At 28.8% G+C, this 18,784-nt stretch overlaps 3 protein-coding genes across 15 annotated transcripts in view; 1 reads left to right on the top strand and 2 right to left on the bottom strand.

The window, feature by feature from the left end:
• LOC107995623 (rap guanine nucleotide exchange factor 2) overlaps window positions 1-8,595 on the bottom strand; it is a 190,168-nt gene extending 181,573 nt beyond the window's left edge. For all 11 annotated transcript variants that reach the window (XM_062073898.1, XM_062073902.1, XM_062073914.1 and 8 more), the window contains exon 1: window positions 8,309-8,595. The gene's annotated coding sequence lies outside the window, so the exon portion shown is untranslated. The remainder of the gene's footprint in view (window positions 1-8,308) is intronic.
• Window positions 8,596-9,020: 425 nt separating this feature from the next.
• Window positions 9,021-11,653, bottom strand: LOC107995615 (ubiquitin carboxyl-terminal hydrolase 39). Its single transcript, XM_028665670.2, has 9 exons — window positions 11,394-11,653; window positions 10,803-11,081; window positions 10,550-10,725; window positions 10,254-10,479; window positions 9,876-10,162; window positions 9,687-9,815; window positions 9,530-9,591; window positions 9,196-9,418; window positions 9,021-9,129 (listed from the first exon to the last, which is right to left on the bottom strand). Exons 1-9 carry the CDS (start codon window positions 11,470-11,472, stop codon window positions 9,064-9,066), a joined length of 1,527 nt encoding a protein of 508 aa, XP_028521471.1. The 5' UTR covers window positions 11,473-11,653; the 3' UTR covers window positions 9,021-9,063.
• Window positions 11,654-12,182: 529 nt separating this feature from the next.
• Window positions 12,183-16,740, top strand: LOC107995676 (zinc finger protein 260). 3 transcript variants are annotated; one of them, XM_017053327.3, is made up of 4 exons: window positions 12,183-12,909; window positions 13,167-13,601; window positions 13,730-13,981; window positions 14,056-16,740. In XM_017053327.3, the coding sequence occupies exons 1-4, from the start codon at window positions 12,769-12,771 to the stop codon at window positions 15,511-15,513; spliced, it is 2,286 nt and encodes a 761-aa protein (XP_016908816.1). In that variant the 5' UTR covers window positions 12,183-12,768; the 3' UTR covers window positions 15,514-16,740. The 3 variants fall into 3 exon arrangements, with proteins under 3 accessions (XP_016908816.1, XP_016908817.1, XP_016908818.1); XM_017053328.3 differs by having other exon boundaries at window positions 12,471-13,072; XM_017053329.3 differs by lacking the exon at window positions 12,183-12,909 and adding an exon at window positions 12,935-13,068.
• The last annotated feature ends 2,044 nt before the right edge of the window (window positions 16,741-18,784 follow it).

Genomic DNA, 18,784 nt, shown 5'->3' with positions numbered 1-18,784 from the left:
TAAAGATCATTTTACTCCAAGATTTCAAACATTTCCTTTTTCTTTCCTTTCTTTCTCCCTTATTTTCTACAAATTACGAATAAAAAGGAATTTACAATTGGTATCGATTAGCACAGCAGGATTTGAATAATTATATAAGAAATACTACAGGAAACAAGGTAAGAAAGAACGAAAGAATAGAAAGTGGGACCCGATCGCAATCTTTGTTATACGACAAAAGAGCATGGGTCCCAAAGGTTAGAAGACTATTAAGACGCCAATTATCCGAGTGATACACTTCAAGTTACCCGTTTTCCGCGAGAAATTACTGAAACGGGACTAGAGGAAGGGAAAAGGAAAAGAAAAAAAAATATATATTCCATTTCCGTTAGCCCGTCCTTCTAGCCGCGATCTTACTTCGAGGTAACCCATATGACGAACCACCCATACACGTATTTCCTTCTGCTTGCATCTGTACGCTTGCATACATTACAACATAGAAACCTTTATATCGAGGATTCACGAGGGCGACCTGAAGGGCTGGTGCACGTCGACAGCCAATCGATCCACCGCCTTTCCTTTCTTTCCATTCAACTGTTTCTTCGAATAACTTCGTTTTTCCATTCCCAGACGATATACGTGTATCAATACGTAATTCGAAAATTTTAAAAGGAGATCAATCAATAAAATTAAATTCTGTCCTGTATAAACTATTGAATAATCATATTGTCGTATTCTAATTAAATTTGGAATCGATGAAAGAATTAAATAATGATTTTTAATTTTTTCAATTATATTATTATTTATATAAATGTCATACAGTTTTTTCTGAATGTTTTACAACAAAATCCTCACAAATCGTTACACCTGCTAGCGTGCCTTCTCCACGATTTATGCGGCATGATATATGTATTTATGGAGAAAATTTAGAAATACTAACCGACTCGACGTCGCATAAACTCGTAACAAAGATTTATATTCGCAATGGGAGATTACTCATTGTACATACATACATTTATCTACTGTTTGTAACAAAAAGACAAGAGGGAAAGATGAGCGGCGTCTCGAAAAGACGAAAGAAAATACAATTAGATGTTTTCATGGAAAAAGAAAGCCAAGTTGGCAAATTTTCTCCCGTTTCAGCGAAATTAAAAATTGTTCAGCCAACTATTGTGCGTACCTTCTGGAAACGACGTAGTATCAACACTCCACGGTTTCATTCGAGACTATGAGTTTCGTATTTCCAACGAAACCAACCACGTTTCATTCAATCCATTTTGATACAACAGTTGAAAAATAATAATGGCAAAGTGTTTATCCAAATGAATTTTCTTGAAATGTTCTCGAAATTAAAGGAAAATTATTTTCTCGCGATATCAAAATACTGTAACGTCGAAAATTTTACTGGAATCTTGGGAATAACTATATCAAAAATAGGAAATTTGGTTCCTGGAATCTTGGTGAAATTTCTGTTCCAAAGGGAACATCTTCGATAGATGGACTACATATGTACATGTATAATACAAGAGTCTCTTATTCCTTGCCACTCAGACTTTTCCACTCCGCGATTTCTCATTCAGAGCGTTTTCTGTCACGAAAAGAAGAACGCAATCTTCCGCCTTTCTTCTTCGAGGAAGCACTTCCTCGTAACCTCACGTGGATGTAGTGTCATTTATCGATCGTACAGGTGCAAAGCAATCTTAGAGAAAATCGATGCACGTGCACCAGTCAGACGTCTGACAGTCTCAGGCAACATTTTAGGACGAGAATTCGTTATTATCATCGAATAGAAATGTTCAATGTAATGTTATTTTCAGATTAACTGGAAATTTTTTAAAAATTTGATCGAACATAAAATGTTAATGCGATTAAATAATTATATATATAAAATATCAAAATTAATTCAGCATCATATAAAAATAAAAAAAAATTAAGATTCCACTAAAAAGGGTTGTATTGAAACCAAAAAAAATTCTCCAAACATCATAAAATAATAAAATAACGAAAAAAATCCTACGAAATTAATTCCTAAGTTCCTTGATCTCGATATAATAAAAAGAACATCGTGCCAAACAACGTCGCAACTACCTCTTCGTTAAAAGAAAGAAAAGATAAAGAAATCGCAGGAGCTATTAGAACAAAAGAAGCGCAAAAGAAGCATCATGGTCCCCATTGTTCAACACTTTAATTAATTACAACTCCGCCTAGACTAGATTTCGAAATCGTTGCAACGCGTGGAAAGGAAAAAAAGATGAAACGATAAAAACGGGAAAAAAACAGTCTCCAGAGAAATCGAGTCATCGGTGCGTCGTCGTTGCACCCACACGTCGTTCCTCGAGGATGCACTTAAATCTCTCCCCTTCCTCTCTCTCTTTCTCGGCCCTTGAAAAGCAAATATACGCGTTACCACGTGGAAATAAGAGAGAGGGAGAGGAAGCAGCGAACGGGGGAAATACAGAAACTCTCGAGATTTCACGTTCGAAAAGCGGTAACGACACGGGCAACGAACCACCCTGTAATTTTTCTTTTCGTGTCTCCCGGGCAACGAATCATAAACGAGAGAAGCGCCAGACGGCATTGTCTCTTTCTCGTAGTGCATTACGTAAATGAGGGTACACCGTGACCATTGTATTCAATCTGCACGGAGTCACGACGGTGTCCTTCCGCTTCTAATCATCGCGTAAAGAAGACCGTCGCCGAAAGTGTAAGCGCGTCACGTCGTCGCGCGCACAACGAACTCTTTTCACAACTCCGCCCGTTTCTCTCCACCTGTCCCATTTATTCGCATCATTTCGTTGTCCTCTCTCTTGTGCCTTCCGAGTGTCTTTTTTCTCGGCATCTTAGACCACCATTTGCTTGGAATTAACGGCGACGTAATCCCTTCCCTCCCCTCCCCTTTCTCCTGATTCTTCGCTAAAAAGAATCGTTTTCAGACAGAAGATATTTATTTTCGTGTAGATACTTCTTACATCTTCAAACTTCGATCTTCTTCTATTTGCATATCCTCTTCATTCTTCATAAGTGAGTATAAAATCGTGAATATTTCGCTAAATCTTTTTTTTTAAATATTATTCTTCTGCTTCAAATATATTTTATAGTATCTTACAGAGATACAAAATAATTAATTAGTCAATAATATATATATATATTTCTTTTTATTTTGACAACTTATTTTCGAAGAATCATATTAAAACGAACGATTATTTTAGTTATTTTTCTGAGAAAAAGTGATTCTTTGAACTTGTTGGATAAAGAAGAAAGAAGGTGCAGCTACAATACATCGTTAGCTATCATTACGCCATTGGCCTAATGAGGTTAATCATTCGAATCGAATGAATCACTGCAATATATGTACATATCTCGCCGTTGCTATCCAACATAAAAAAAATATTTAAATCGATTCTCGAATTTTCTAATAGCTTTTCTATTATCAGAGGGTTTTTCCCGAATACAAATTATTTCGATTCCACTCAATTCAACAGTTTTCCTTAAAACGCGTAAGCATAATGTTGTAATTGCAACATGTTAAACTTTGCCTCTGAAACCATTAGTACCTGTTACAACCTATTAGAATCCTAACATGGACTAAAAGATTATGCAAACAAGCAATCTACGAGTGTATAACATACACGATGCAATCCTAGTTTCTTGATCTAAATTAGATATTGTTAAATCTTGTTATCCATTTTCAGGGATTTATCTTGATTAAGAATCATTCTCTACGATTATTTCAAGTCGATACTTAAACATAAGTAAGGAGGAAGAATAAATTTGTTTAATTTCGCAAACAACCTTCAATCGTCACGTTAATTACCACTGTTCATGGATTGGAAGCGTTTGGGCTCATTTAACATTGCTATTACCTGAGCACATACCTATTAGTTTCTCTCTTATGCAAAAACCACGCAAGCCATTAAAGAAAGAAGTTTTCCTTTTAAACGTTCGTCCTAGATTTCAAAATTTGCGAAAGGTTCACGCTTGTTTGTCCCAGTTTGTAGATAATTTTAGACCACGAAGTGAAGTGTGTCGATAAAAATAAAAAATTAAAATTCGAATCGGGAAAAACGAATTCGTCGGGATATTCTTCTTCTTCTTTTTCTTCGACAGAAATTTTTTTGAAATCTATTTACGACACTTCAAAGATCTCGGTACGATTTCTTTCCTCCTCTTCTAGGATTTCTGTTATCATTCCATCGTTCAAATTACAAACTTTCATCAATTGAAAATTATCTTAGATCAAATCGTTTTCTTTCTGGAAAATTGAGCACTTCGATAATTCAAGAAAAATTTGTAAAAAAAATGGAGTTGATCGTTTCGATTTCTAATTGATCTTATTTCTTTATTAATATTATTGAAATTCATTTCCTTTCGTTTTTTTTTGAAAAAGAAAGTTCTACGAAAGTGTGATGTGAAAAATTTGCAATTCGTGGAATTTAACTTTGATTTTTTTTCTTTGATCTTACAAGAATTCTTCACGAAGAATTCAAGAATTTTTATCTTTAAATGTTGACGAAGGTTCGTTTTAATCCAACTGAAACTTCAATTTATTTCATGATACGTTAAGTGACGTGAATTTCTTAAGGAGGCTTAATGAAATAATTTCTCGGCAATTTTTGCACACGTTCAATTCGCAATTAAGGAAGGAGTAAATCAAAACTGATGTAATTCCTTTTTCATAAAAAGAAAATGCCGAGAGATAATCGAGGAAATATTCAGTCATCACTCTCTAGAATTAGAGAGTACGTCTATCATTACATCCAAAGATTCAAAGCTGGCAGAACGAGTCTTGGTGACGTTGAACGCGCTACACGGCCTAATATAGAGGCTACCGATGAAGACATTTCAACATTTCCATGAATATATCACAAAAAGACCAATTGTACAGAAAAACGCGCGAATCTGTTTAAAAATTGACTAATTGACAAATAATATTATATCTTTTTGCTAAATTGTCGAAATTCCTATTAACTCTTTCTCATTTTCTCTTAATATACTATACGTTGATAAAACGAAAATTTGTTCGAATTAAAAATTTCTATTAAAATTCTTATAAATTCTCCTATAAAAATCCCTTAAAAACTTTTCTCTATTTATCGGGAAATTTAACATCTATAAACGCAAAATCGAGAACAAAAGGCAACACCGTTCGAGTCACGGTCAGACGAGCGATAGTGCACGGTGGAATTCTAATCGGACCATCGACTTCTAACTGTTTCAAAGATACGGCGGGTTCTCTGCGGTTTGCCTCGGAGAAAATCTCATAATCTCCACGGGAACGTGACCAATGTAACCCAATTCGCCAAACGACAAACTCTACCGTAGCCTTAATCGTTCGCCCACAGGCAGATGTGCATAGGTGTTACACCACGTAACAGCTGGGCACCTGCTGCTCCTCGAGCTAGTCTCTTCTCTTTCTTCTGTCTACCTGAACCTAAAGAGCGAACAACCTCTTTGTGACACACTATACCAACGTATCCAACGTGGGCAAGAGAGAATCGGAACATCACGAGACGAGGGACAACGACAAAACCCGTGACTTTCTCCGTTGTGGATTTATTTTTCACAGTTCGAGGGACTTCCTGCACCGAGGGAAAACAATCGTGCTCCTCCTCCGACTATGGAATCGGCGATGAATGGAAGAAAAGAAGAGATCCCTCGTTTAATCCGGCTACGAACTTTCTTTTTCTTTAATTGCACCTCTCCCGTGTCAACGTCACGCGAATTTTCTTCGATCGATCGTTTCCTTTCCACTTTTCTTTCGACCCTTTCAAATCATAGCGATGTTGTGAGATTCTTTTTTTTTTTATGCCGAGATTAATCCGGCACGTGTAAATGATAGATATTTTATGTTACTTTATGTTGGTTAGAAAATGGCATTTTAATACTGAATTTTTTGTAATCTTTCCGTTTTCTTCGATATCATTTATATTACGCAAACCATTTTTTCGCGTAATACGAGTATTTCAGATAATTATCCATAAAAAACTAATTTGAAAATGACGAATAAAAAGATTTAGAAATAAAAGTTTGTTTTCGAGAGGGAAATATTATTACTGAATAAAATATGCGATGAATTCTCTTATTTCTTGACAATGAATAAATTATGTATAGATTCGACTTTTATAGATAGAAACATGTTAAGCAATTTTGTCTAACTTACATAAGAAAAAATATCCCTCGAGGCAATTGAACGTTCAACAGTGATCTCAGTCAGTATTCTAATAAGCTCAAGAATCATATTGACAAAGACATGCTAGATTAAATATTCAATATCTTCTATCACTTTCAGAAATACAGTCGTTCTCTTTTGAATTATTTAGAAATAGAAGATATTCCTCCAATCAATTATGAAAAACTAAAAAAAGAGAATCTGTTTGTCTCAAATGCTATCTCGATTGTTAATCACGAATTAGATATTAATTTTCATTAAAAATTAAATTTATTATTAAAAAATAGAAATCTTCTTAAATATACTGAAATGAAAAATGATATTAATATCATTATTTAAAAAAAAAATTCTTCAAATATTGCTATTCAAAATGAATAAAATAATTCGTAAAAATAATAAAATAGGTGTGTTATGGTTACGCATATTCAAATTGTTCAACAGGAAGTGTTTGACAACGCACTCCTCTATCCTCAATCGATATTTAAGTGCCTCAAGGATGTTTCTCGTAGATGAATATAACCATGATCTCCATCCTTGACACGTTTTTACGTCCATAAACGGATCACGAATAATTTTAAAAAATGAAACGCGAAAAAAAACGAATTTTCTTACTCTTTTTCATAAATATATATATGTATATTTTTTAATAGTGTTTACTAATCTAACATATACGGGAATGTTGAAATATTAGACATAACAAAACGTGAGAAACTATAAAGGATCTTAAAAAAAAAAAAAAAACGAAACAATGCATCGTACGACATGCATTTCTGCTTAGAATACTACACACGTTTAAAACATTTCATAACATTTCATATCGTTGACATTCTTTGTAATTCGAAAAATCTTATCTTTAATTTACAAATATCGTGAATTTGTAATTATCGTGGTTTCTATCTCCTATTTTGTTGTTTTTTCAAAATATATCTCATCTTTATGAATAACCAACAACATGAATAATAAATAATATAATAGATAGATATAATAAAATATAATAGATATAATAGATGTGACGATTAATGTAAATATTATAAAAGAAAAATAATATTCTAATTTAACAAATATCAAAAATAATATTATATATGTTGTATTTAAAATAAAATTTAATTATAACCATCGTAAAAAACTCTAACTTTTATAATATTTAACATTAATATTTATTGTCGTAACATCTGTTAAATGTAAAATATTTTCGAAAAAAATATATATATTTATCACATTATATGTATTAATATATACTTGTATGTATCTGTATTTTAATGGTCGCCATGTTTATTTTACGCCTACAATTCTTTATTGTGATTTTAAAAATTAAAATAATTAAATAATTAACATTAATAATAAAATCAAATTAAACATATACTTCACATTGTAATATTTAAAAAACAATTAATATGATTAAAAACAATAAATGACGTGTAATATTTTATACTAACAATAAATTTATCTAATGGTTCTATTTATAACATATCGAAACGCAATATTTAAAAAATGGCGATTGCAATACATAATCGATTGTCGCATTTTCGATATGTCATTGAGGATCCTCACACGCGGAAACTGGTTTACACGATGCAACGATTACCAAGCGAGATGCTAGGAATCCGAAACTCGCAGCTTCTTCAAGAGTCAACGTACTCCCCTCTTTTTAACTGAGCAACATTCAAACTCGCCTTTCTGCCACAGAGGCCACGCAATCAAACAGTTTTTTTGAGATTCGTATGAAACAGGTATTCGGAACGGTTACAAGAAAATAGCGCATATTGGCAAAATGCCGACACAAATCGAAATTACCGTGAATCATACCAAACTGTAACCAAGCAAATTAACATCAATATGTAGATTTCGTATTTTTACCTCGAACTATTGAAGTTTTATTTATTTAATAATACATAATATTAAGACTATTGAATACTGAAAAGTTTTACGCGGGAATACTTTCGAGAAGATAGAGATTCTCCGTCAGGTGCCAATCGGATAAAATAAAACCGTTATCGCAATTACTATTTGTTTTCAAATATTCTTAAATACGCATCGCGCCTACCAATGATTGTATATCGCGAATATTTATAAACTCGCATAACTCGTAAACCAATGCTGCATGTATGAGGACGCTCGATGAACTTTTTCAGAAAGTTTTTGTATAAAACGTGTACTTACAATATAAGGAAGAGTTGCTCCTACCAGCAATAATCCACGTGCTGAGAACACACTGAGCAACACAATGTACACACAAGCAAAAACACTCGCGAAAATGAATTATGACTAGGTATAGAGAAACGTCAATATCACTAGCGCGTTTCCGAACAATATACAAAACACGTTGTCTCGATATATTCTGAAAAATAAAGCACGACGGAAAAAAGATAGAAAAACCGCGAACCGTGAAAAACGTTCGCTCATGACCGTCTCGCGTGGCCGGCTGTGACTCTACTCCGGTTCGCTTCGGCTTCGGCGCGACACTCCAATCCCCACCAACCATAATTCTCCCCACCAATGTCATGACTTCTACTTCCAGTTTGTACTTCCGATCTTCTCGGTAAAGTTCGGCAATTTTCGACGCGATCGTAGGATCGCAGAATCAATCTCGATAAATAGAGTTATTTTTTACGATTTTTTTTTTAATTTAAAACAAATTTACGATAATTGCGTTAATAAAATTATTATTATTTCGTAAAGAATAACTTAAATTTCAAAATATAATATTCTTTAACAAATTATGGTTTTATGTATGCATACTTTTTAAGTACATATATGTAAATTATATTATGAATTGCGTAAAGAATTTTTTAATTTAAATATATTGAAAGTTATAAAGTTTTGAAAGTTAAATTTTTTTTAATGAACTAGGAATAAGAAATATGAAATTAGGAAAAGTGAAAAATTGCAATATTTTATTTAAAAAATTACATTTATCATATCGTCTTCTTATTTTTATTGTCACCATTTTCTGTATATATATCTTTTTTTAATTCATAAATCTGAAAAAAAAGATTTATAAATTTTTATTTAAAAATATTTTTGAAAATATTTTATTGAATACACACTTGTATATATGCTTCAGTTAAAGTTATCATTTGAGGCAAAATCTGAGTTACATGTAAATCTTGTAACTCATACCATTGACCAGTTGCTCTATGTAAAATATGGACTCTATATGTTCCCTGACCAGGTTCACCATCATGAACTATATTTGCAACTAAATCATATGTTGTATATGGATGTTTTTGTTTCACTTCAGATGTTAAAATATCTCCAAAATCTACATTTCTTTAAAAGAATAAAGAAATAAAGAAAATATATTTTTAAATTTTAAATTAATATTGAATTTTATTATTCATACATATTAATAAAATAATATTGTAATTTTCTATTACTTACTTAACTGGAAAATTAACTATGGTAGGATTTTTTTCTACAAAGAATGTATTTTTTGTAAACCTCTATGTAACAAATTATAAATATAATTATTCACAATTATTCTAATAATTTTTTATTAAACAAAATTAAATAATCTGCAACACAATATTATACTTACTTTTATATAAAGTATAAGATAAGGAGGGAGTTCTGTTATCTCAAATCTTTTCATAAAATTTTCTTTATAAGTTTTATATTCTTTTTCTGTTATAGCATTAAATTTATTTAACAATGTGTACAAATTAACCTATTAAAAAAAAACGTATTTTCTAATATTTGTGATAATCAAAGTTTATAATCTACTTACTTGGGGAATTATATTTTCAGTAAATTGATCTTTAAAAAGAGGTGGTGGTGGAAGATCACATGTTAAATATAAAAATGGACTTTCTGTTACTGTTTCACCATATTCTACAGTATGAAGCAATTCACTTCTTTGACTTTCTTCTAATTCTAATGGTGGTATCTTTCGTGTGTATATTCTCATATGACCCAAAAATGTTTTATATACTATACTAGAATCACGTTTTTTTGTGCCATTTAACGCTAAATGAAGAGCATTTAAAAACCATGAAAGAAAATCAATTGGATCGCCTAAAAATTTTATTTTCAATAATTAATAATGAAAAACAATAATATTTTTATAATTTATTTTGTAGTATAACTAATATGATCTATTTTTTACCTTGTTCAGTAAATTGAAATCTTTTTTTACTCCATAAAACAACAGCTTGCAACATCTCATGTGGACTAACATGAGCTTTAAAATTGCGTGGATTCCATAACTTTCTCATTAATTCTCCAAATCGTTGAACTAAAAGATAAGAAGAATCTCCAGGTGGCCTTTTTACATGAGAATAATTAGATTCTCTTAAAAAAAAGTCTCTTAAAGGTGTAACATGAGAAAGTGCCTAAAATTATTGAAATTATTATAAATCTATGTATTTAATATGAACTTAAAAATATTTAAAAATAACTCACTTGTAGAATCACATTACAGTAATCATTTGCTTTAATATTATTCATTCCTACAATACCAGGGGAATATAATGAACCATCAATGGCTCTTGATAATTTATCACTTTTATCTAATTGTGCAATTTGTGCTTTATCAAATGTTGGATTTAAAACATATTTTATGTCATCCAATGATGAATCTGATAATTATTATGAAATAATATTGATTTTAAAATAAATAAATATATAATAATATGTTGTAATAATATTTTCTTACCAATAATTTCATAGTTATCAGGTAAACAATAAAATTTTAATGTATGAAGATTTAGAAAAACGTGATGGCTTTCAGCCACACTATGTGTATATGCATGAGTATTAGTACCTCTACCTTGAAAATATTTTCCACATACAAGACAAGCATATACATTAATTCTTGACAATGATACTGAACATAATTTTTCAAAATCAAAGTCTAAAAACTGGCGATTTATTGTATCTAAATAAGGACATAATCGTGGAGGTTCTGAATTTATTTTAGTAATCTTAATTCTTTCTGCAATTAAAAAAGATAATTATAATATATTTTACGATTTTTAGGTTATAAATAATATTTGATAATAAAATCAATATTTGATATAATTATATTTGTATAATTTTAAACATCTATGAATGTCAAAATAATAACATTTTTATTTATAATAATAAAATATATATTATCTGTCACATAGATTGATATAATAAAAGAAAGATTAGCTAACCTTAAAATTCAAGCATATAAATAATAAATTTTGACATTTTATTTTTATAAAATAAATTTAAAGTCAATAATAATTAATTTATATAAAATTTTATTACAAATACTTACTGTTAATTTCTTCATCTGAATTATTTTGCTCTATCATTAATTTTCGTTTTTGTTGAATTCCTGATTGATTTGTCGCCATTTTTATTAGCAATTAAAGCAAATTATTTTTATGAATTTGTAACATACTTATATAAAAATTAGAGATTCCTATTTTATATATATCTAAAAACACGTGTACACGTGAAATAAACAAAACTATATTTCAATAGATATAATTTTTAGCATATGTATTTCGGTTACAAGCAAATTATATATATATATATATATATATATATACAGCAACAAAAATATATTTCTAAAAGCATTTTCCAAAGATGGAACCCATTCTCAATTCTTTATTTTACCCTACCGTAGAGATATTTTTAATATTCAAGAGATGGCATTAAAAGTCAATTCTTATTCTATCTCTATTTTCTTCTAATATTTTCTCTTCTTATTTACGTTTCATTTGCGGCACTCTGAAGATGGCGCTAATTTCTTAATTTTTAATCTATTTTTATCTTCTTTCTATTGTTTGCTTTCTTTGTCTATATTTGATCTTGGCATCTGATCACAAATAATATCAATCCAATACATTTTTATTATTTTTTTTTACAAAAATTAAAATATGCCTTAATTTTTAATATTATAATCTTTAATATAAAAAGATATAGATATTACCAGGGACACAAGCTAAAAATTGTATTCTTTTGTATCTTGTCCGTACATTATTATATATCATATCAAATTCTACATACATTCTTTTATTTATATATACGTATATATTTCTTTTTTCTCGCGTATATTTTATATATTTTATATATGTTCTATATTTTTATACTTTTATAAATTTTAAAATTTATATAATAAATTTTATAATATAAGATTTTTATAAAGTTAAATCATATATGTTTGATTTTGATTTTTTGTTCTTATATTTTAATTATTATAAAATCACATAAATTTAAATAAACTTTATATAATAAAAATGAATTGTTTAAAAATAAGTGTAAGTAAATATCTTTCGATCTTCGATAAATCGATCAAAAGAATATTTTGCGCCATCTACAAAACAGATTCTTTTTAGATGAAAAGAGAGCACTACAAGTTAATTCCCCCGCTACGGATGCCACGACTGATTGTAAAAGACTCCTCGATGGTGTGGACGCAGACTCACTTGACAAATATCCCTGGATAATGCATTTTTAAAAAGTAGAAAAATTTTAAATTGAAGATCTGCAGGTGGCAAATTAAGAAATGTCGTAATGCGTGACATAAGTTTTTTAAATCACGTAAAAAATCTTTGTCGTTGGATTTCAAAGTAAAATCGTTCTAATCGGTTCTTCGGGTCATTCGTTTAATCTGGCAACAAGACGATACTCTTCGTTCTGTTGATATGGCCGTCGTCGAGGAATTTGATTATTTATGTCGTTTATGTGCGACTAAAACAGGTATTCTAATGGGATTACCAATCTTCGAAGCCGGTGATCAAATGCGCAACATTGACAAGAAAATAGCCGCGTGTTTGCCAGTGCAGGTAAAATCATGCACAAACAGTAGAGGTCCAATTTCACTGCAATCTTCAGTGCTCTGTCTTCACCCCCTCTTCCTAATTTAACTATAAATAGAGGAAGAAAATTGGTGCAAGGTTTCACGATGTTTTTATAACAAGGATCATGTTCTGCATTAATTTTAAGCATGTACAATTACTTTTAAAATCTGAAGATTGTGATGCCACTTAATATATTCTTTGAAAAAAAATATTAATTTTATTAATTGATTGATTATTTTTAGGTGTCTATGACTGATCAATTACCAAAAGTAGTATGTGAAGAATGTGCTTATAAATTAGATCAGTTATTTGATTTTCGTGAAAAATGTTTACATACTGAAGGAATGTTTATGGAAATGTTAAAAGAAATTGCCAAAAACGAAGTTGTTCATATATCAAAACAGGATTTAGAAGAAGTAGAAGAAATGAGTAGGATTCAAAGAAATATTAGTAGAATACAAAACAATATTGAAAATGTACAAAATCATGTAACTCCTCAAGAAACAGGAGAACCTACTATACATACTATGCAAGTTATAGATGAAATAGATTTGGCAGCTAGTGAACAAGTTGTTACACAAGAAGAAATGGGTCAACAGGATACTGATATTGAGGTTACTGGTATCGACTGTTTAGATGGAGATACTGCTAGAATGGTGGATGAACATATACGAGAAGTAAATGAACAAATAAACCTAATATGCTTGCTGAAATAAATTGTACTATATTATAATAATGTTTTTATTCTAAATAATTTCTAAATATGTAATAATAATTGCTACTTAAATATATCTTCTTATTACAGGTATCTAATCATCAAATAGCGATGCATTTGGAAGGTGATATGACTGTAGTTGGAAATTTAACTGTGAGTGGTCATTTAAGTCAGTTAGGAATAAATTATGTTACTTCAATAAATCCTGAAGATCAGAGTCGAGAACCAATTGTACATTATTGTGACAGTGTAAAATATGAATCAGTACCAATAAAACAAGAATATCATAGGTTGCAGGATAGATTAACTGCAGAAGATCCTACAAATGTACTTGAAACTAATGTAAGTTGTTGAATTAAAAAGTAAAAAAGAAATAATAGCTAATATTTTCTTCAATGAGTAACTTCAACTTGTAGGTACCACATGAAAATTTTACTTCTGCTCAACCAGAAACCAGTAGTGATATAGAAGAAACACGTATAGTTGAAAGTGAAACTCCTAGACATACGACTACACAAACAAATAATATGGCATCAACAAGTCAAGTAACAACTGGAAATTCAGAAATTTTAGTAGAATATACAAAAAGAACTAAGCATGCATTATTAGAAACAACATTAAATAATCCTACAATTGATGAAACAGGTTCACACTGGTATGTATGTCCATTTTGTAATGAAGCAACATTAGGTTCAAATAACATGATAGCACATTTTGAACAATACTTTTGTTGCTGTCCATGTGGTTTATATTTTACAAGTGTAGATGCCTTAAATGTACATAAAGAAAGATGCGATGTACATAAAAATAAAACAATCAACAAAGAAAAAGAAGTTATAGAATCGGAATTAGCATCTTCTCAAAATGACGTAAATATAGAAGAAAAGAAACAAGCAACTGTGAGACAAAAATGGACTCCAAAAGTTTGTGCTCACTGTGGAAAACAATACAGAACAAATTATAAATTACAAGAACATATGCGGAAACATACTGGTGAAAAGCCTTTTCAATGTGTAACTTGTGAAAAAGCATTTCGTAGTAAAATTGGACTTGCACAACATACGGCCACACATACAGGTCAATTTGATTATAATTGTTCTACATGTGGTAAAGGTTTTCAGTCTAAAAGTTATCTGGTTCTTCACCAAAGAGTACATTCAGATTTAAAACCTTTTCCATGTAATACTTGTGGACAGCATTTTAAAACAAAACAATCTTTATTGGATCATCAAAACAGACATCTTGGTGTTAAACCATATGTTTGCGAAATTTGTGGTAGAGGTTTTATAACTAAAGGACTTTGTAAAAGTCATCAAAAAATTCATTCAGGTATGGATAATCGCCAATATCCATGTGTGGTATGCAATAAAATGTTCGTTAGTAAAAGTTATCTTAACACGCATTTACGTATTCACACTGGTGAAAAACCATATTTATGTGAAGTTTGTGGTAAAGGATTTTTAACAAGAGTTGATCTCAAAATTCATTCGACAATGCACACAGGAGAAAAAAGCTTTAAATGCGATATGTGTGGAAAAGTATTTGCCAGAAGAGCAGCATTAAGATGTCACAGAAGATTGCATACCGGAGAACGGCCTTACAGATGTGATGTATGTGGTAAAACATTTACACAATTTACTCCTATGGCCATTCACAAAAGATTACATACTGGAGAACGACCATATGAATGTGATGCATGCGGTAAAACATTTGTATCGAGATCAACTATGATGTGTCATAAAAAAAAACACCATGGTGCACCTCCCGTGCAAAAGGATGAACCAGTTCCTCGTAAAAATGAAATGAAAAATATTTTACCAGCAGAAATTGTACTTCGAGATTCTCAAGAAGGAATTCAAATTACTGCAGATTGAAACCTATAATCAAATATTGGGAAAAATCGAAGTAAATACAAACAATGCACGATAGAAAATAAAATATCAAGTCTGCATTTTATAGGAAGCGGCATTAGTCACCACGATGTATTCCTTTACTGTAGCATATTATATGTTAAATTATATACACACAAAGAATATATTTTCGAAAATTCTTTGCAAGAGAATGTTTTCTAAAGTCACTTATAGGTATAGAAAATAAAATTAAATAATTATTTACATTATCGTCTTTTTTATATCGGTATATATTTTACCGAAATATGTTGCTATTTTTAAAATATCTACTTTTTTTTATTTGCAATTTGTTTTGCTCTAGAATCTTTCGATAATCAATAATTATTGTTATTGAACTATAAAATATTATGAATTTTAAGTTATAATAACGATAAATATTATTTACAAGCTTTTACAATCAATGTATGTATTTGCATTATAGAATTTATTTTCTAGCTTGTGATAATAAATTTTTTCAATGATATATTTTAAGAATTTAATAGGAATACATTATGTAATTTAAATTTCTGATCAAATAATATGATCAAATAATATCTGTTTATTTTTACAAAAAGCTCAAATTATTTAATAATTTTTGAACATATAAAATAAAATTGAGATAAATCAATTTATTATTTATTCATTAACATTATTCTAAAAAAAAATGCAACGTGTATTATATTGACACGTTATTTATTTACAACATATTAAAGTATATTAGAAAAATCATTCGTTTTAATTATCACATGAGAATTTACATTTTATGTTCTGTGTGCATTATAACTTGTTATAAACATCACGAAAAAAGCAATCTAATGCAACGTCTATTAACTATATAGTAAAAAACATGATTATTATAAGGAAAATAAAATATTTTCTTATTAATACCAATAAAACATTAAAATATTATTTATCGAATTAAAGGCTGATAGCTACTTTTACTGCAAAGAAATGCTATGAAATGGTGGTTATCTCATTAATAATATAATTTTTAAAATTTATATATAAAAAATCTAAAATTATAATCACCTTTAACATTATATTCTTGTGGCATCTCTGCAGTTCTCTTTTAAACAAAAACAGCTTTCAGCATTATACATAGTAGAAATTGTGATATATAATAATAAAGTGATTACATTATTTGTAAAATTGTGATTGTAATATTATTATTGACAAAATCTTCTTGAAAAAATATAAAAAACTTTACAATTACTGGTATTATTTTTTAATTTTATATACCTAAACGCATATTGTATTAATATTTTTTTATTTATTACATATTTTACTCTGAAATATTTATAATAACAAATTATTCATAATAAGGTCAAAAAAATTTCAATTTTATTAAAAATTCTTTTTATTTCGAAACGGTATTAAATAATAATGTTAATGACAAAAGCTGCTAAATTTATATTGATTTTGAAATTGTTATTTAGCAGCAATAACATAATACGGGCATTATGCACGTATGTTGATTTTTTTAAAGACATAAACTTATTTGTGTCTTTAAACTACATTATTACACTGACTTGTTATGCAACTAATAATACATACGTATTCACGTGTATGCATAATATACATATATATATGCATGTGTATGTTTGCCTAGCGTGATAACAATTTCCATTATAATCGCTGTTCCTATTTTCTACATCATTCTACAATTGACAACAAATATTTAATCTATAATTTGACATTAACTACCTAGGCAAGGCATCAATGATAATATATTTATTTTTAAAATTATTTTTCCCTAAACTATAACTTTATAGCGGGCCCCTTATTAAAATTACAGGAGATGTGAGCAATAATTATTAAATTCCAGAATTATATTAATTTTGTCGCAACTTATTTAAGAATATTCTTTACATTTTTCCGTGAAGCTTTGTTAATACAAAATACATATAAAATTGTAAATAGCGACGATAAAAAGAAAAACTTATAGAAAAATGTAAGATACAAAATATGCCCATCGTTGTTTGGTATTGTTTTGTTGTAATTTTTTGTTTATATAAATATTTATAATATTCTTTATATATATATATATATTGATTTAATTTTTTCTTTTTTTTTTTATGTCCAAATATTATTATGTAAACGTTCTTGTAAACGTGCAAATAGGGGCCCTCGCTAAATCAGTGGTCGATAACGTTAACAAATTCTCTAATATTGGATTATATGTGTATCTTACAAAGCACCACGATCTAAAGCTATACAATACATATAGGGTGTCATTTGTTTAATATATAACTATAGGAAATCGGACGTATAATTCTTACATTTTATATTTTTTCATTATTTGGTTATGCATAACTTTTAAAGATAAATATTATTAATTAATAATAAATAATAACAATTAATCTCAAAAAAAAGTTATGCAGCGGTGATAATTGTAGTAGTATATAAGCGCATTACTGAACACCCTATATATTTTGTCTAGTTGTTACTTACACAATAATAAGCATATATTTTTAATTAAAATTTGATTCAAACTACGTAAAATTAGAAATCTTTTTACAGAATCAATATAACATCGAATCCAATAAAATTAATATAAACAAATATATACATTATTTTCCAAATATTATTATTCTCAATCATTATAATTATTTTTTTTTTTGTGAATTTTAGTACAAATAGACAAAAAATTTTTTCAAAATTTTGTACATATAATTATATTGATCCCAAAACTGATTTTTAACTTATACGCTTTTATTTTAAACTTAGTATAGTCACAGCGACGTATTTATAAATTTATAGACATAAAAAACGACTATTTTTAGGAACGCAAGAGGATTATTCGAAGGAAACATTATTATAATTATTAATAAATTTAATATTGAATAAATCTTTAAAATACATTTATAAAGAAAATCAATTTGAGAAAATAAAAAAGAATATACGCGGTATATTGAAATATAAAATCTTGCCTGATGAAGTTATAAATACACGATCAAACTTCCTTTTTCTTTTGATTTTCAATATATATATAAAATTTTAATTAATATAGTTTTTATATTTTTTGTAAATTATTAATTTTTATCTTTTATATTATATTCGTGGCAGTATTTGCATTAAACATACATAAATATTATAAAAATGTTTAACAAATAATATGTTTAACAAATATTATAAAAGTGATTGTAATAATAAAATATAAAGAATGATAATAATATATATGTAAATAGCATTTTTTTAAAGAACTATAGTCTTAAATAAAAAAATAGGAAATTTGATGTTGTATTCACGAATACAG

Source organism: Apis cerana, linkage group LG4 (genome assembly GCF_029169275.1).
Source record: "Apis cerana isolate GH-2021 linkage group LG4, AcerK_1.0, whole genome shotgun sequence".
Lineage (NCBI taxonomy): Eukaryota > Metazoa > Arthropoda > Insecta > Hymenoptera > Apidae > Apis > Apis cerana.
Note: the sequence above shows the minus strand (reverse complement) of the source record. Positions and strands in the feature narration are given on the sequence as shown.

Excerpts from the sequence above, each read along its gene's own strand:
- LOC107995615 (XM_028665670.2), bottom strand. The coding sequence starts at position 11,472 with ATGGCGACAAATCAATCAGGAATTCAACAAAAACGAAAATTAATGATA. Across the intron at positions 10,726-10,802 it reads TGATAACTATGAAATTATTG|ATTCATCATTGGATGACATA; the intron begins GTAAGAAAATAT and ends AATAATTATCAG. Across the intron at positions 10,480-10,549 it reads ACTGTAATGTGATTCTACAA|GCACTTTCTCATGTTACACC; the intron begins GTGAGTTATTTT and ends CAATAATTTTAG.
- LOC107995676 (XM_017053327.3), top strand. The coding sequence starts at position 12,769 with ATGGCCGTCGTCGAGGAATTTGATTATTTATGTCGTTTATGTGCGACT. Across the intron at positions 12,910-13,166 it reads CCGCGTGTTTGCCAGTGCAG|GTGTCTATGACTGATCAATT; the intron begins GTAAAATCATGC and ends GATTATTTTTAG. Across the intron at positions 13,602-13,729 it reads TGGATGAACATATACGAGAA|GTATCTAATCATCAAATAGC; the intron begins GTAAATGAACAA and ends TTCTTATTACAG.